Source organism: Acomys russatus, chromosome 4 (genome assembly GCF_903995435.1).
Source record: "Acomys russatus chromosome 4, mAcoRus1.1, whole genome shotgun sequence".
Classification (NCBI taxonomy): Eukaryota; Metazoa; Chordata; class Mammalia; order Rodentia; family Muridae; genus Acomys; species Acomys russatus.
In genome coordinates this window covers 5,200,016-5,216,441 of record NC_067140.1, presented here as the reverse complement: position 1 = coordinate 5,216,441, position 16,426 = coordinate 5,200,016, and the positions used below count along the sequence as shown (strand labels likewise).

Genomic DNA, 16,426 nt, shown 5'->3' with positions numbered 1-16,426 from the left:
CATATGTATATGTATTTGTGCCATGGGTATGCCTGGCTCCCATAGAGAACATAAGAGGGTGTTAGAGCTTCTCAAACTGGGAGTTAGATGGTTGTAAGCCACCACATGGGTATTGGGAAATAAACCCATGTAAGATGTTAGGCCCAAGATTCTGTCTTAACAATTCTCCAGCCCAAGACTGTCTTAACAAAAAAGGTATGCTCCAACTTCAGTGGAAAAATATCTTTACAAAACCCAGTAGCATGTACAATGAATATATGCCAATTAAAAATATTAAGAAGCCAGGCAGTAGTGGCACACACCTTTAATCCCAGCACTCAGGAGGCAGAGAGAGGTGGACCTCTGTGAATTGGAGGCCAGCCTGGACTACAAAGTGAGTTCCAGGACAGCCGAGGCTACGCAGAGAGACCCTGCTTGGAAATCCAATATATATAAAGGCGCACTTCAGATTCTGCCCGAGTCTCAGACCTCCTGGCACAGTCAGCATGGGTGGGACATGGAAGATGTGCGTATTAACAGTCTCTGGCTGTTCCTGGGGGGCAGAGTGACTTCTAATCCAGGTCCTTGGAGGATGGGCTCAGAATTGCACTGAAGATGCTGTGAACACTGTGGCTGCGGCGGTAGAGAGAGGCACAGTGGCTAAGGGCAGGCATGGGAGACAGACAAGTGCTGCTGTTCCTGCAGTCATTCTGTCGTCGTTCCATCCTCTTTGGGGGTCATACATGTCTGTGGGCCTAAGGCATTTGCTCTACCTACAGTGGTATGTTTGGGCTTATGGCTAGTCTCTACGTTTGTGTTGGGTTTGTTTACATGTGTGTGATCACAATGCATGTGTGAACCTGTACATGCCGGTCAGTTGTCAATGTGTTGGCAGATCTGCTTGTGCGTCTTGAATCATTCATCTACCGTGGTCTGCATGTATGTGCATGTGTGTGTCACTGAATATCCCTACTTCACCCCACCCTACCACTGTGTGTGTGTGTGTGAGAGAGAGAGAGAGAGAGAGAGAGAGAGAGAGAGAGAGAGAGAGAGACAGAGACAGAGACAGAGACAGAGACAGAGACAGAGAGACAGAGAGACTGACTTAACTTCTGCAGGTTGCTAGAGGTCAGGGTTGCAGGCCTGTAGTTGCATTTCCCTGTAGGGATGGCCTGGAGAGGATCCAGCAGCATTCACTAAGGGCCTGGCACTGCCACTTCCCTGAGCAGGCGAGTCCCAACAGCAGACAGACAGGTGGGGCTGACCTGACAGGTTCTCAAGGCCAAGGGCAATGGGGCGGAGCATGGTTCAGACTTAGGGTGGCAACAGTTTGGGGGCCCTGGCACACACGCGGGGCTGGCAAGCTGGAGGCAGTACCTTCTTCCTATAGCATTCAACCCAGGTACCATGCCATGGAGCCTCAGGTGGGTAGGGCACTAGGTGGACGCACACGTTCAGCAGTCTAGAGTCTGGAGGGGCCCAGGGCATGGCAGGACCCCTGCGGAGCCGGGTGGAAGAGCTGAAACGGCCCTGGTGGAGGGAGAGCTCGCCCCTGGTGCTCCAGCACAGCGAGGCTGCAAGGCTGGCAACAGATGCCCTCCTGGAGAGGGGCGAGGCTGCCTACCTTCAGGTCATCTCTGAGGAACGGGAGCTGCCCTTCCTGAGTGCCCTCGATGTGGACTACATGATCAGCCATGTGCGTGGGGTTCCCGAACCCAGTGAGGCCCAGGGGGCTGAGACCTTAGGGCAGGACCGCCTCAGCATGCTCTCGGAAGTTACCTCAGGCACCTACTTCCCCATGGCTTCTGACTTAGATCCCCCGGACCTGGACCTGGGCTGGCCCGAGGTGCCACAGGCCACAGGGTTCAGCCCCACCCAGGCAATGGTTCATTTCCAGAGGGACAAAGGGAAGAGCATCAAGGACCTGCTTCGATTCCTCTTCAGCCAGGCCCAGACGGTAAGGGCTCACCCACCGTTTCATTCATTTCACAGATGTGGGCTCCATGGGGGGAGGGGATGAGCTGGAGCTACACAGAAGCTTAAGTGGGGCAGGGGTGGGGGCAGGGGTGGGGGTAGGGGTGAGGGTTGGCACTTGGGACTAGGGTCTCTGCCCTCTGTTAGATCCCTAGCTGCTAGAGGATGGGCAAGTGCTCTGTTGTCTTTGGTACTCTTTGGCACTCATGGACACTAATTAAGCATACAACAGGGCACAGGGCTGGGACTTCACCCCTGGAAGTGCCTGTGGAATTACTAGAAGGGGTCCTTACCTTCTCTTTCTTGGGGAGGAGTCTATCGCTTTCTTCAGACTATCAGAAAAAAATTATTTTAAGATTTTATTTTTATGTTCATGTATGTTTTGCCTGTCTTGCGTGTGTGTGTGCCGTGTGCATGCCTGGTGTCAACAGACACCCTGGAACCAGAATTACAGACTGTTGTGAGTTACCATGTGTGCTGGGAGTTGAACTCCCATCCTCTGGAAGAGCAGCCAGTGCCTGTCTATAACCACTGAACTCTCTCGGAAAGTTTTAAGATCCCCCCCCCCCATCCCCCAAGACTAAAGGCTCAACCACTGTAAACATAGGAGCTACAACCTTGACTTCTAAAGGAAAAAGCTAAGGCCTGAGAGGAGCTGGAAGGAACTTGCCTAGGAGGGAGGAAAGCCTCTGGCTCTGGCATGGATCAGCATAGCCCCAGCTACACAGCAACCCTCTGTGCACATCAACAGCTAGGCCTCAAGCAGGGCCCGTGGGCGCTGGTGCATGGCTTTTGGCACGGGCTAAGTTTTTAGGTTGGCACAAAAGAGGACTGAAGAGTGGAAGCCACTGGCGCTTGGGGACATTAGAGAGAGGTTAAGTCCCACCTGGGAAGCCTCCAGCCTCATAGCAGTATAGCTTGGCTGGTGATGCCCTGGCTCCTCCTACTCAGATGAGGGAAGAGATGAAAAGCCCTGTCAGGATTTGAGCTAGGGGTACACTTCTGCAGAGATGAAGAGCCAGGATCCCACCAGCACCTCCACGGCCTGGCTAGCAAGTTTGCCTGCGCCCCAGGCACAGGAGGACTGAGCTTGATTGGCATCGAGCACTGAGGGGTAATTAGCGAGCTTGTTGCTGTTGTCATCACTGCCCCCTTTTGATCTTGCCTGCCTGCTCCCCCCATGCTGGCCAGACCTGTGCTGAGTATGAGAGCAGCCTTGGTGGCCTGCCTGCTCACCTCCAATTAGACCTCTCTGGCCCTGGGCTAAGAGTCAGGCTCACTGGGCTCAGCTGCCACTCATTCCCAGAGTGACCTTTCCAGCTCCCTTCTCAGCAAAAGGAGAACACCGGGTTCTGGGGAAAGGCACGGTTACTGAGCTTCTGTTGTGCACCAGCCCAGCCATTTTTACATTTATCCCTTGTAACTATGGGACGCACTCCATTTAGCGGACAAGGGTGCGGAGGCTCCCTAGGTGGGCCTGAGACTCCATTTCTGGGAGGAATGTGGATTTGAACCCACTACCTTTTGGCTCCACGCTGCACTGGTGGTTTTGTAGAACAGAAGGCTCTCACGGCAGACACGCACAGTCTCAGCCCTCGACTGAGTGGGAAGTTTGGCTCCACTTCACACGGGCGGAAATAAAGGAGGTCCTGAGTGATGGCTATCACACCGGGCCTCCACAGCTTCAAAAGCAAGGGTTGGCAGGAGACACGGAAATCCCCAGGACTGCAGGGAAGCTGTTTCTTCCTTGTACGAGAGCCTCAGACAGACAGTCCCTAGGCCAGAGCAGAGCTGGCGCCAATGAGAAATATGGGAGACCAGCCTGGAGACAGGGGTCTGCTTCTGACTCCTGCCTTCTCCAAGTCCCCAAAGAGCCGAGCAGACATCTTTGAGAATCTGTAACCAGACACTGTCCATAGAGAAAGTCCTCCAAGACTTTCCAACAGCCAGTGGTTCAGGGCAGTCAGTTCTCCCTGTGGCCAGGCTAAGAATGGTAGGCTGACTGGGTGGTGGTGGGCCAAGCCTTTAATCCCAGAGGCAGAGGCAGGTGGATCCCTGTGAGTTCGAGGCCAGCCTGGTCTACAATGCGAGTACAGGACAGCTAAGGCTACATAGAGAAACCCTGTCTCGAAAAAACAAAGAGAAAAACAAGAACACTAGGCTAAGGCAGGCATGGCGGCACATGCCTAGAATCCCAATCATCAGGGGCCTGAGACAGGAGTGAGCTCAAAGCCAGCTTGGATTACCGGGTTACAGAACAAGACCCTAGCTTAAACACACACACACACACACACACACACACACACACACACACACACACACACACGCATTAATATCTGTCATGCAGACATATTCGTCTGATTCCAGTGTTGCCCCATCCTTCCTCCGTCAGGTGGTGGCTGTGGTGATGGACATATTCACGGACATGGACCTCCTGTGTGACCTTATGGAGGCCTCCAGCCGCCGTGGTGTCCCCGTCTACCTCCTTTTGGCTCAGGAGCACCTGAAGTACTTCCTAGAGATGTGTTATAAGATGGACCTCAATGGGGGGCACCTGCTGGTCAGTATGGGCTGAGAGCTACAAACGTGGGAAGAGAAGGGGATGGGAGGGCAGGAGTGAGTGTTAGGGGAGCAGCGGGAGTGGGGACACGAGGTTCCTTCAGCTATGTGGGACCACATGCTCCTTGGGTCATGAACATGGCCTAGGTGCTGCTTTCCTTTCTTTTATTTTTTTTAACTAATTAATTATTTTTTGTTTTTTGCTTGTTTTTCGAAATAGGGTTTCTCTGTATCACAGCTCTGGATGTTCTAGACTCGCTTTGTAGACCAGGCTGGCCTAGAACTCACAGAGACCCACCTGCCTCTGCCTCCCTAGTGCTGGGTGGGTTTTTTTTTTGTTTTTTGTTTTTTTTGAAGTGTGTATGTGTGTGTGAGTGCCAGAGCTCCTGAAGGCCAGAGGCGTCATATTGCCCCAGTGCTGGAGCGACAGGAAACTGTGAGGCACCTCACAGAAAGAGCTGGGCCTAGAGCCCAGGTCCTCTGAAAGAGTGTTCTTAAACTACTGAGGAGGCATCTCTCCAGCCCCGAGCTCCACCTCCCTAAGGTCATCCTCCCACCAATCTCCCGCTACTCTTGGCCCAGAACATGCGTGTGCGGAGCACTTGTGGAGACACGTACTGCAGCAAGGCAGGTCGCCGGTTCACCGGGCAGGCCCTGGAGAAGTTTGTCATCATTGACTGCGAACAGGTGGTGGCCGGCAGTTACAGGTGAGAAGGGCGCTGCGCTGCGATCTGGAGAGGGGTCATCTCAGATGCAACGGCTTTCGTTTGCTTAAACAGCTGCTGTGTGCTGGGCACCAGGCAGGGCGTGCCTTGGCGTAGAAAGCAACTACTGCACGCGGGGAATAGGACTTTGTGGAGACCCTCACCCTTCACCAGATTCTAGTTGTGAGTCCTGCTGAGCCTTGGACTCTTTCCCTCTGTCCCCAGCTTCACTTGGCTGTGCAGCCACGCCCACACCAGCATGGTGCTACAACTGAGGGGCCACATCGTGCAAGACTTTGACCGGGAATTCCGATGTCTGTATGCCGAGTCGCAGCCTGTGGAGGGTTTCTGCGGCAATGAGGATCTGCTGGTTTCCCGGGGACCTCGTCCTCCCCCTGTGACCCTGGCCTTCGGACCTGGAATTCCAAGCGCCACAGGCTCCTCGCCCTCCAGCAACAGCCTCAGCAGCATCAAGCACTCGCCTCTCCTGGGCCGTTCTTCCTATTTCCCTCTACCGGGAGGCGGTGGCTGCAGCGACATGGGTATGGGGTCTTCATCCCCAGGTCCTGCCCACCACGATGCTGGTGGCCACCCATCCTTGTACCGTCAGCATTCAGATCCTAACCGTATCTCCGCTCCGGGGCCCTATAGGGCAAACCTAAGCAAGCTGGGGGCATCTCCATGGTCCCAATCCTCTCCCGCCCTCAACCACAGTAGTGCTACTCCCTTGACCCTGGCAGTGGGGTCACCTCTGCTCCCCTGTTCCCGCCCTCTCCTCCACTTTACTAGGGGGGTCTCAGCACTGTCCAGGCTTCCAGAGAACGGGTTTCCAGCAAGTCAAGAGCCTCTCCTTCCTCGAGGCCGCTGGGTACCTGGCATGGCTCTGGAGACAGTGAAAGAGAAAAAAGTGTCTCTAAGCCAGAGTCACGATCACCTGGATCGCCTTGTCCCCTTCTCTAAAGCAGGAGACGCAGGAGGCCACAGCTCTAGAGTCACCCCCAATTCAGATTCCCTACAGCGTGGTGAGCAGGCTCCCGATGATAGGAGGTTGTCCCTGAGCCACAGTTACAGCCAGCTGGATCTCCTGTCTCAGGGTCAGGGTGGCCCTGAGTCAGGTTCCCTCAGACCTGGCCATCTGGGTCTAGAGGACAAGAAGCTGTCCCTAAACCAGAGCCCTGGCCAATTGGACCTCCTGCCACAAAACCTCAGGGCTCAGGCCTCTAAAATACCCTCCGATGTCAGTTCTTCAGCCAGGCTGGGCAAGCAGAGTCTAGATGAACGACAGCAGACGCTAGGTCACAGTCAGCTGGACCTCATCACTAAGTTTGGCCCATTCAGGAGTGAGGGCCCTGGACCCAGTGGCCCCCCAGAAGCAAGCCCAGTTCCCATGGCTGGTGCAGGCTGTGCAGAGGAGAAGCGACTGACTCTGGGACACAGCAAACTCGACCTCATCACCAAGTATCACCAATTGCAGGGTGCCAGACAGAGACCAGAGCCGGGCCTCTCGGGAGCTCCCCTGAGCGGCCATCAGAATGGTAGTAGCAATGACTTGTTTGCTCCTGAGAAACGACTGACCTTGGGCCACAGCAAACTGGACCTCATCACTAAGCACAACAAGTCTAAGTTCAAGCAGCTCCGTAGTCGCTTTGAGTCCTAGCCCTGCTCCTAGCAGGGTCAGAGCCTGAATCCATCCAGAGCTGACAGACTGAGGTTCAAGACTGGCTCATGAGAGAGAGAGAATGAAACTGGGGTAGTAAAGATCGGAGAGGCACCTAGCAGCCCAAGCCAGATACTCTCTGGGCTCAAAACTTTTACACACACGGACACAAACAGAACCCAGAGTTACCGAGTGTTTTCTGAATGTCATTGGAGTTGGGCACTTCAAACCAGCTAGTCTCATTCTCCATCTCTGGACCTCTTGTCAGCAAATAGCTACTATATTCTTCCCAGTCTTAAAAAGTTCTTGAAACCAGAGCGTTTATTTTGTGACTGAGATCCCCAGGATGAATGGGACACTGCAAGAGCTGCCCTCTTGGCTTTTGTTCCTTCACCGTAGCGTGTCTGAATCTGCACTAGACACGTTTAGCCTTGGCACATGTTAAACTTTCTCTTGCACGCGGCAGGGCAGCCACACTGGCCACACAGGTTGACTTCTGAAGGTGGGAGGCTTTAGAGCCACAGTTGTATATATTAGTCCATGGTGTATATATTATCATGAGGCCTTCCGGAGGATGACGCTCCTTTTGCCATCTTGATTATGTCCAGAGGCCAAAGAGACCAGGGGACATTCTTCCCATGTTATAAATGTGGGCAGTAAAGTCGAGTTTGGATGGCTAAGTTGGAGGCAGACCCAAGCAAATGGCAGTGTTGGGAACTCTGCCAGTCCAGTATTCTCTGGCTCTAAATATGCATTTTGTTTTGCACCCAGTGTCTGAAGTTCCTGTGTTCCTATGTACATAAGACACAGACACTACAAGGATGCCCCAAGTGCCCATACAGTATACATAAGGCAGTGACTAGATACACCCATAGATACACACAATGAGTGCACATGGCTCTAGGTGATTCATTCAAACAGAACATTAGTTGCAGGTACATAACCAATCTCGTCTGCTTAAATGAATGGCCACAGAAAATACAAGCATCCAGTGCAAACAGCGGGAACCCCTCAAGATTTACAAACTGCGCACACATATGACTCCCAACCTAAGCTGCAGCTTAAATGCATAAACCACGGAGAACAAGATAGCTGTGTCAACTGAAAAGTGTACCAGGACAGAGGGTCATGACGATGGTGGAGTGATCAGGAAAGTTTACCAGAGAGAGGCTGACTTTGAGGCAGGTCTTGAAGGGGCAGGTGGGGCGGGTGGGGCGAGAGGAAGAGGCCGATGGGGGAATTAGAATTCTTGGCAGAGTAAGTCAGATGGAGAGAGGGCTCAGGGAAGGGGAAAGCTAAGCAGAGCATGTGGATGGACAGCCAGACACAGATACACAGGCCACCTTGCTGAATGTCTCTTGAAGCTCAGGCTACAGCTGGCCGTGGGCCTTTGCTCTGAACTCAACACTTGCCTGAGACCGTGCATGGTGCAAATCAATAAAGGCAGTTATGGTTAGACCCAGCAGCAATCCGATGTGTTCTAAGTTATGAGACTGCTTGATGGAGTTGGGGAAAAGGCACCATTTGGCCTCTTTCAGATGAATAGGGTTGCTTGGGGAAGAATGAACGGCACAAAGAGGGTCTGAGGGAAGGGGTCTCAGCTCCGCCCACCCTCACAGTGGCATCCTGACACACCCGGGGACTTTTGTATATTCTACCATAGCTGAGCCAGGCTTGCTCTGTGTATGAAAACAGGCCACACGGCTCTCCCCAGGACAGATGGTAGCTGCTGAGGGGGGTGATAATGTGTACGTGAGAACACATCAAGGAAGCAAGTCAGCTCTCACATCTTTGTCCCTTTCTCCTCCCTCACACTCAACTTCATACCATCTTCCCCTCGCCCCATTATCTTCTTCAGCCTGTTTTCCTATGCTTCTCGGCACGTCTCCTCCAAACACTTTGTTCTGGTCTCGTTTCCCCGCCCCCTCCCCGCCCCCACCCTCTGCCCGACCCGACACGCTTCTGGGTGATCCCTGCCCAAATTTCAATCCTCGGCCCTGGATTCTAGCCTCGGCTCCAGATTCGCATTTCCGGGACCGTCCCCTTTCTCAAACCTGTTCTTCTCCGGCCTTATTCGACAAATAAATGCCTCATCAACCCATCTTTGGCCAAACAACACCCGTTTCTACGTCCCTCAACCTTCTCATTTGCCCAGCCTCAGGTCTGGATGATTATTCCTTTTAAAAATGAACCAATAGTGAGCAGAACCCAATAGCCGAAAGCGAGAAAAGACGCAGCAGGCGCGGGGTTGCGCGGAGCCAAACCTAACCACTAGCAACCTAGCAACCATAGAGTCCTCCCAAAGGGTGGGGCTAGAGTGGCCGCATGCTCGGTTTGGCTCCCCCGCGCTCCCGGAAGCCAGGCTGGGAGGAGGCGGAAACGGAAAGCTGGTTGCAGGATAAGTTGTTGCAGCGTGTGGAGGTTGGAGTCGTTTGTTGAGCTGGTGGGACGCAGGGCGGCGACGGTCAGTTCCGGGCCTCGAGGCGGGAGGACTTGGCGGCAGGAGAGCCAGGAGGGATCCCGTGGGCGCGACCTGAGATCTGAGGGGCCCGAGAGGGTGGGGTCTGAGGAGGTTGAGCAAGCTCCAGGGAGGATCTGTCGGCCCAGAACCCGAAGTCGTGCAGCCCCCAGGCTTCTCTCATGGCGGTCAGAGCGTCGTTCGAGAACAACTGTGAGGTCGGTTGTTTTGCCAAACTCACTAACACCTACTGCCTGGTGGCCATCGGAGGGTCAGAGAACTTCTACAGGTGAGACGAGTTTCTTTCTGGTCCTGTGGCGGCGGGGAAAGGAAGGAATGCTGGGAGCGAGAGGTCTGGAAGAGTGAGGAACCCCGGTAACCAGCGAATCATGTTTCTACAGTGTGTTCGAGGGCGAGCTCTCGGAAACCATTCCTGTGGTGCACGCGTCCATTGCCGGCTGCCGAATCATCGGGCGCATGTGTGTGGGTAAGGCAGGTGGGAGACGCCGAGGGACGAATGGAGCCCGGAAACACTATGAGTCATTAGCTCCCAGAGCTTACCCCCAGGGATCGGGGAATTCCCAGGTTTTCAGTCAGGCTGGACTCTGGAATCTGTCAGGGGTGGGTGGGACTCAGTCTACCTGCAGATCAAGACTTTGAGAATGGTCATAGTAAACTAGCGTTAAGTGCCTCATTTTTCCTTCACAGCGATACTGGAAAGTAGGGATTGTCCCAGTTTGACTATTGAGGAAACTGATGCGAGGTGACTCACCAAGTTCCACACCTAGGGAGGAGGAATTAAATTTCATTTCTTTCCTGCCTCTGATTATGGACAAGTTGCATCCTGCTTTTGAGCATCGATTTCTCCCTCAATGAAATAGCTAAGGTCTCTCGGGTCCTCCTGGGCATCTACGTTTAACTCTTACATTCTCTAAATACAGAAATTCTTGAGTGATATCCTTACACTTGGACCTCTAAGCAGGGCTGAGTGTCCCCGACTTTAAAGTACCCTTGCACTCCCACCTCCATGTTCCCCTCCCTCTCTCCCCCTCCCCCACAAGCCCCATGCTGGCTTCAGCAGCACAGTCCCTAGCTATGAATGACCTAGAATTCCTGATACTCCTTCATCCACTTCCCAAGTTTTGGGGTTAGCAGGTGTGTACCATCAGGCCTAAGCAGTCCTTCCTTTAACCTGGTGCTATGTGCCATAGCTGCCACTCTCTGTGTCTTGGTTCTGCATGTTGAGGTTACTCAGGCCTTTATGTATTTACCTAAAAACAATTTTTTTTTTTTTTAGTGTGAAGCATGGATGGTGTCTCTGCATAGTTTTTATTTCCTCTGATAGTACGACACCCTGATCTTTAACCGTGTCCTTAGGATATGAGACAAATTCTGACACAATGTGGGGCATTTACCCTGGCCTTTGGTCTGTTTTAATGAAGGTAATGAGGTTCAGAAGTTCAAACTAAGGCTGGAGAGATGGCTCAGAGGTTAAGAGCACTGTCTCTTCTTCCAAAGGTCCTGAGTTCAATTCCCAGCACCCACATGGTGGCTCACAGCCATCCATAGTGAGATGTGGAGAGCTAGTCCCTCTTCTGGTGTATGGGCACACATGGGGCCAGAATAATGTATGAATAACAAATAAATAAAATCTTAAAAAAAAAAAGGTCAGAACTGTGGCTAATAAGGCTAGGCAGAAGTTTAGCTGTAGTTGGCATAATGTAATGTAGTTTGTTCCTGCATGTTATTGAATGCTTTGTATAAACACATCATTCTAATGAGCATTTAGATAATTTTTAGTTTGGTGTGTTAAGAACAGTATTGCTGTCTAAATATGAACATACTTCTATTGGATATATTATACCTGTGAATGGAATGAAATAGTCATAGGGTATACGTGACAACTGAGTGTAGCAGATGTTACCAGTGGCTATCTGAAATGGATGGCTGCTACATTCCTGTCAGAGCATAGTTTTAGTAGTTCTATGTATTATTGCTAACACTTGATATTGATGGCCTTTAAGGAGTTTTAGCTATTTATGTAGGTGTGTACTGTTAGCAAAATGTATTACTAATGCCAAGGGCCTTCCTCCTTGTCTGAACGTCCCCTGCCCCAGCTGGTAATAATGAGGTGCATGGTGTTTGCTGGGAGAGATTCCTGGCATCCGAGGCCTGTTTCCGCAACCCACGGTTCATTTATGAGTCTGTAGGTTGAACTTAGAGCTCTCCTAGGAAAGGTAATTGGGCTAGAATGGGAGATGTCCTAGAAAGCCTTCCCTATACTCATGGCTTATCTTTATCCCACTGTGCAATTTTGTTTTCTCCAGGGAACAGGCATGGGCTACTGGTACCCAACAACACCACCGACCAGGAGCTGCAGCACATCCGCAACAGCCTTCCGGACTCCGTGCAGATACGGCGGGTGGAGGAGCGGCTCTCGGCCCTCGGCAATGTCACCACCTGCAATGACTATGTGGCCTTGGTCCACCCAGACTTGGACAGGGTGAGGTGGCAGCTTGGTGTGGAAGTTCCAGGACTGGCCTAGTTGGTGGTTAGCTATCACTGCCCCAAGGCAGGAATTAGCGCTTCACTTGTGTTTTCTCTTGGGCACTCCAGTTTTTTACTTTCATAGGAGTAGTAAGGTTTTTGTGAGTCAGCATCAAGCTGGGGAGGGAATTAACCCTTCAGGGTTGGGGAGATTGGCCTATAGGGTACTGGGCTGTGATGGTTGATGGTTGAACTAGGGTGTGTATTAGTGAAAAGGGTGACATGGAGCCAAGACTCAGTTTTTTGGGGTGTTTGCCTAAGTTTTAGGGGCTCCAGGCTGGGCCTAGACTCTTAGCCTCATACCCATGTCTTGCTTAGTAAGGCTTCCATGGGCAGATAATGTAATCAAAAGGCATTCAGGGAGCCAAGTCTCGGTGGTTGGTCCTTAGCCCCTGGATATGTGGCCTACACGTTCTGGGTCCTGACACAGTTCCTTTGGCCAGCAGGAGACAGAAGAAATCCTGGCTGATGTGCTCAAGGTGGAAGTCTTCAGACAGACAGTTGCTGACCAGGTGTTAGTAGGAAGCTACTGTGTCTTCAGTAATCAAGGAGGTCTGGTGCACCCTAAAACTTCAATTGAAGACCAGGATGAGCTGTCCTCCCTTCTTCAGGTCCCCCTTGTGGTAAGCATCCCTGCTTTCTGACCCCTGTCTATAGAGCCTCTTTTGTCAGGCCTTGGGAATCTGGGTCATTACCTTCCCCAGATTGGGACTGGGACTTTGAGACATGGAACAGACTTTAGGGGAAGAGTCCTCAAGAATTTGCTTTTGGTACCCTGCCTTATCTGCAGGCAGGCACTGTGAACCGAGGGAGCGAGGTGATTGCTGCTGGGATGGTAGTGAACGATTGGTGTGCTTTCTGTGGTCTGGACACGACCAGCACAGAGCTGTCGGTGGTGGAGAGCGTGTTCAAGCTAAACGAAGCCAAGCCTAGTACCATCGCCACCAGCATGCGGGACTCCCTCATCGACAGGTAACTTTGCCCCTTTTTGTTTGCTTGTTTGTTTTTCACGATAACGTTTCTCTGTTAGCCCTGGCTATCCTGGAATCAATTCACTCTGTAGACCAGGCTGGCCTCGAACTCAGAGAGAGGCAGAGTATGCCTGCCTCTGTCTCCCGAGTGCTGGGATTACAGGTGTGCTCCACCATGTCTGGCTCATTTTAGCCTGTGAGGGGAGAGGAAGAAGATGGTTTTTTGAAGGGGAGCCATGTTGTGTGCACTGGGAGGTTTTCCCCACGTGTGAGAGTGGATGTGCATACTGACTTAGAGCCACAGGTGTTACTTGACATCTTCCTTGAAGACTGAGCTCTCTGCAGGCCTTCCCTGTGATCCATCTTACCTGATCACTGACCATGTTTTATACAGTTTGTATTTTCCTATGTGCTACTGTCTCCAGTTAATGCCTAGACCTGAGCTAGAAAAGAGCTAGGGAAGGTGGGAAGGCGCCGTAATCACCGAGGAGACTGCAGATTGCTAAGGGTGTGTTTTGTATCAGTATCATGGTCTAAACAGGCCATTCTCAGCCTGTGGGTCAGGGCCTCTTTGGAGGCCTGAATGGATTGTTTCAGAAGGTGAAACACCAGATACCCTATTACAACTCATAATAGTAACAAAATTACAGTTCTGAAGTAACAATGAAAATAAATTTATGGTTGGGGTCAGCACGACGTGAGGACTGTATTAAAAGGCCACGGCACTGGGAAGGTTGAGAACCACTGCTCTAGACTTTGGTGGATTGGGCGTGACTGCTCATTCCTCACATGGGAGGTTGGAGAGCAGGAGCAGATGCTGAGTCTCCTGGCCTTCTTCAGCCTGCCAAGGGCCAGCCTTAGGCATGCCATGCCCAGGTAACAGACAGGATAGAAGCCACAGAGTAGAGCGTGTGCCAGGTCACAGCTCATCTGCTCACCGTGGAAGCACTCCGTCGTCCCTTTATCCTGTTATAGTTGCACTGTTGCCCATGGACAAGGCTGTACTGAGGACAATCAAGTAGTTCTGTATCCACCCCTGAGGGTTCACAGTGTACACGGGAGATAAAGTTACTATGTATACTTTGTAGCTGTTGAAGGAGAAACAAGCAGTTCCTTAATTGTCTCCATGTGGGCAGCTTGTGAAGCTAGTGAGAAATTTTCTGGATTATAGAAGTTTCATGAGTGACTTTAGTCTGCTTCAGGGAATGAGGAGGTGTTTAATATAAAGACTGAGGAACAACCTCCCGGAGGCAGAGAGATGGGAAAATACTGAGTATGTGAAGGATAGAAGTTTTGTTGTAGTGCTGTGGGCTTCAAATCCCCATATCAGGAAGTTCTGACTGTTAGCCTGAGATTTTGAGCTTTGGTGGTTGTTGGGTTGCTTGTGTGTGGACATCCTTGGTGTAACCTCCCAGGTTCTGACTGTAGGTGGAATGCATGCAGTCCAATTCTGTGTTTGGGCCTTTAAAAGATTGTGTTGTGTGACCCGGGCTGATTGTTTGCAATGAGCAGGGGCGTGTGCCACCACACCTCGCTCTGTGCGTGTGTTTGAGAAATTTTGATGAGGACATTTTGGTACTTACCCAGACTAACTTTGCTGTCAGAGCCGGTGAACAATTGAGTTTATGCACTCTAGACAAATACTGTTCTGTTGAGCTACACCCCAGCCTGAGAGTTGTCTGACAGCATTTTATGTGCCAGCCAGTATTAACGAAATGATCAAAACATGCCCCACCCTTTTGGAACTTGGAATTTTGTAAGGAGACAGTGCTGGTCATTTAAAAACCACAAACTTCCTAGTCACAACTGAAAAGTACCTATAACCTAATAATTGACACCTATCAAAAACGATAGCAAAATATCATGAATTATAGGAACTCCTAAAATTCAGCAGAACTGCTAGTCACTGCGCAGTGTGTCTGGCAGTCATGCTGTGCTGTGGATGGGAGACGGGGCAGGGGATGGGAAAGGAGGGAAGGCTCGGTCAGCTTCCTATAGTGTTTAGACATGTTGGGAAGTGCTCATAAGACTTGACAGTGAAGATGCCAGATTGGCATGGGAGATGTGTGCTGGGTGAGGACATGATTAATTCAGATTCACAGCGCCCACATAAAAGCTGAGCTCAGAGGCACGTGTGTAATCCTAGTGCTAGGGGCTCACTGGCCAGTCAGTCTAGCAGAATTGGTGAGCTCCAGGTTGAGTGAGAGGCCCTGCTCAAAAAACAAATTGGCGGGCCGGGTGGTGGTATCACACGCCTTTAATCCCAGTACTTGAGAGGCAGGCAGATTGCTGTGAGTTGGAGGCCATCCTGGTCTACAAAGCGAGTCCAAGACAGCCAAGGCTACACAGAGAGACCCTGTCTCAAAAAAAACCAAAAAAATAAAAAATAAGTTGGCGAAGCAACTGACCTTGGGCTGTATACATGCTCGCACACACAATAAGCAGGTCACTGTCATACCACCCCCAATACGAGTGATGTCACTCAGTCCTTAGCACATCTGTTTTCCAGCCTAGTATCTATGGCTTTTTGTATCAGCAGTAACTCTAGTTCTGGAAAGGGAAGTCCAAGTTTTAGCCTCAGCCTGGCCTCTGAGAGGCTTGGTCTGGGCACATCCTGTTCTGACCTTCCTTGCTCCTATCTCTTACGTTCGGAGGTTTGAGTTTATGATCAGTAACTGAATGAATTGGAGAAACTTTTCAAACATGAAGATTTTTAGACTAGACCTTGATACGCAGGGTCTAGTCTAACGGGAACCTTGGTGGGGACAGGTGGAGTTCCAAGCTGGCTTTTCAGTGACTGAACCAAACCAGGTCTAAGGGTGGGGCTGCACTCTGCAAACAGTTACTGATAATCCGCTCTTCTCTCTGCAGCCTCACATGAGTCACTTTCCATGCTGTCGTGTGGGCTCCTGCCTCTGGACTTTGGCTCTTACTCCATGTCTGAGCTAGTCTGTACCAGATCCTGGCAGCAGGGCATGGCGGAGAGCTCACAGAGCTGAATGGTGGCGTGCCCAGCCCGTCTCCACCTGTGCCATTTTCTGACGATTGTTACTGAGAAGCCTGCCATGTCACCCTGGCTTTCAGTTGTTGTGGCTCCTGGATGAAAGCTCTCTCGTCTTGTGCCCCACCCATTAAAGGACTGCCTCCCACCATCCGCTGTGCGCTGTCAGTCTGCAACACCTGCCCAGCTGGGCCTGGGTCTTTTGGAAGCTAACTTGGGAGGGGGTGATGTGCCGTGCAGGGTGTGGTGGTGCACACCTGTACTCCCAGAGGCAGAGTGGCCCTCTAGTTTAAGCCAGCCCGGCCTCACATAGCAAGTTCTAGGACAGGTAGGGAGGGATACATAGTGAGACTTTAACCCTCATTCTCAAAAAGGAAAAGAGATGAACAAGAGGAAGTTGTGCCGGCCTCTGGGGTTCCATGTTAACCCAGCTTCTGCCTCTGGCTTCACAGTGAGACTACCCTTCTCCCTGCCTGGGCCAGCACCTTGTGAGGCCACAGACACACAGCTTCAGTGCGTTCGGGCCCTGTCTGACCTTGAGAAGATGTGGTACCTATCTTGGAGGTAGCCAGGCCG

General features: G+C 51.6%; 2 protein-coding genes across 2 annotated transcripts; both read left to right on the top strand.

The window, feature by feature from the left end:
• Positions 1–1,335: 1,335 nt before the first annotated feature.
• Positions 1,336–6,918, top strand: Fam83c (family with sequence similarity 83 member C). The gene is made up of 4 exons (XM_051144944.1): positions 1,336–1,936; positions 4,346–4,513; positions 5,095–5,219; positions 5,442–6,918. Exons 1-4 carry the CDS (start codon positions 1,466–1,468, stop codon positions 6,871–6,873), a joined length of 2,196 nt encoding a protein of 731 aa, XP_051000901.1. The 5' UTR covers positions 1,336–1,465; the 3' UTR covers positions 6,874–6,918.
• A 2,333-nt stretch (positions 6,919–9,251) lies between these two features.
• Positions 9,252–15,914, top strand: Eif6 (eukaryotic translation initiation factor 6). The gene is made up of 6 exons (XM_051143606.1): positions 9,252–9,620; positions 9,733–9,818; positions 11,659–11,834; positions 12,325–12,501; positions 12,669–12,850; positions 15,721–15,914. The coding sequence occupies exons 1-6, from the start codon at positions 9,514–9,516 to the stop codon at positions 15,728–15,730; spliced, it is 738 nt and encodes a 245-aa protein (XP_050999563.1). The 5' UTR covers positions 9,252–9,513; the 3' UTR covers positions 15,731–15,914.
• The last annotated feature ends 512 nt before the right edge of the window (positions 15,915–16,426 follow it).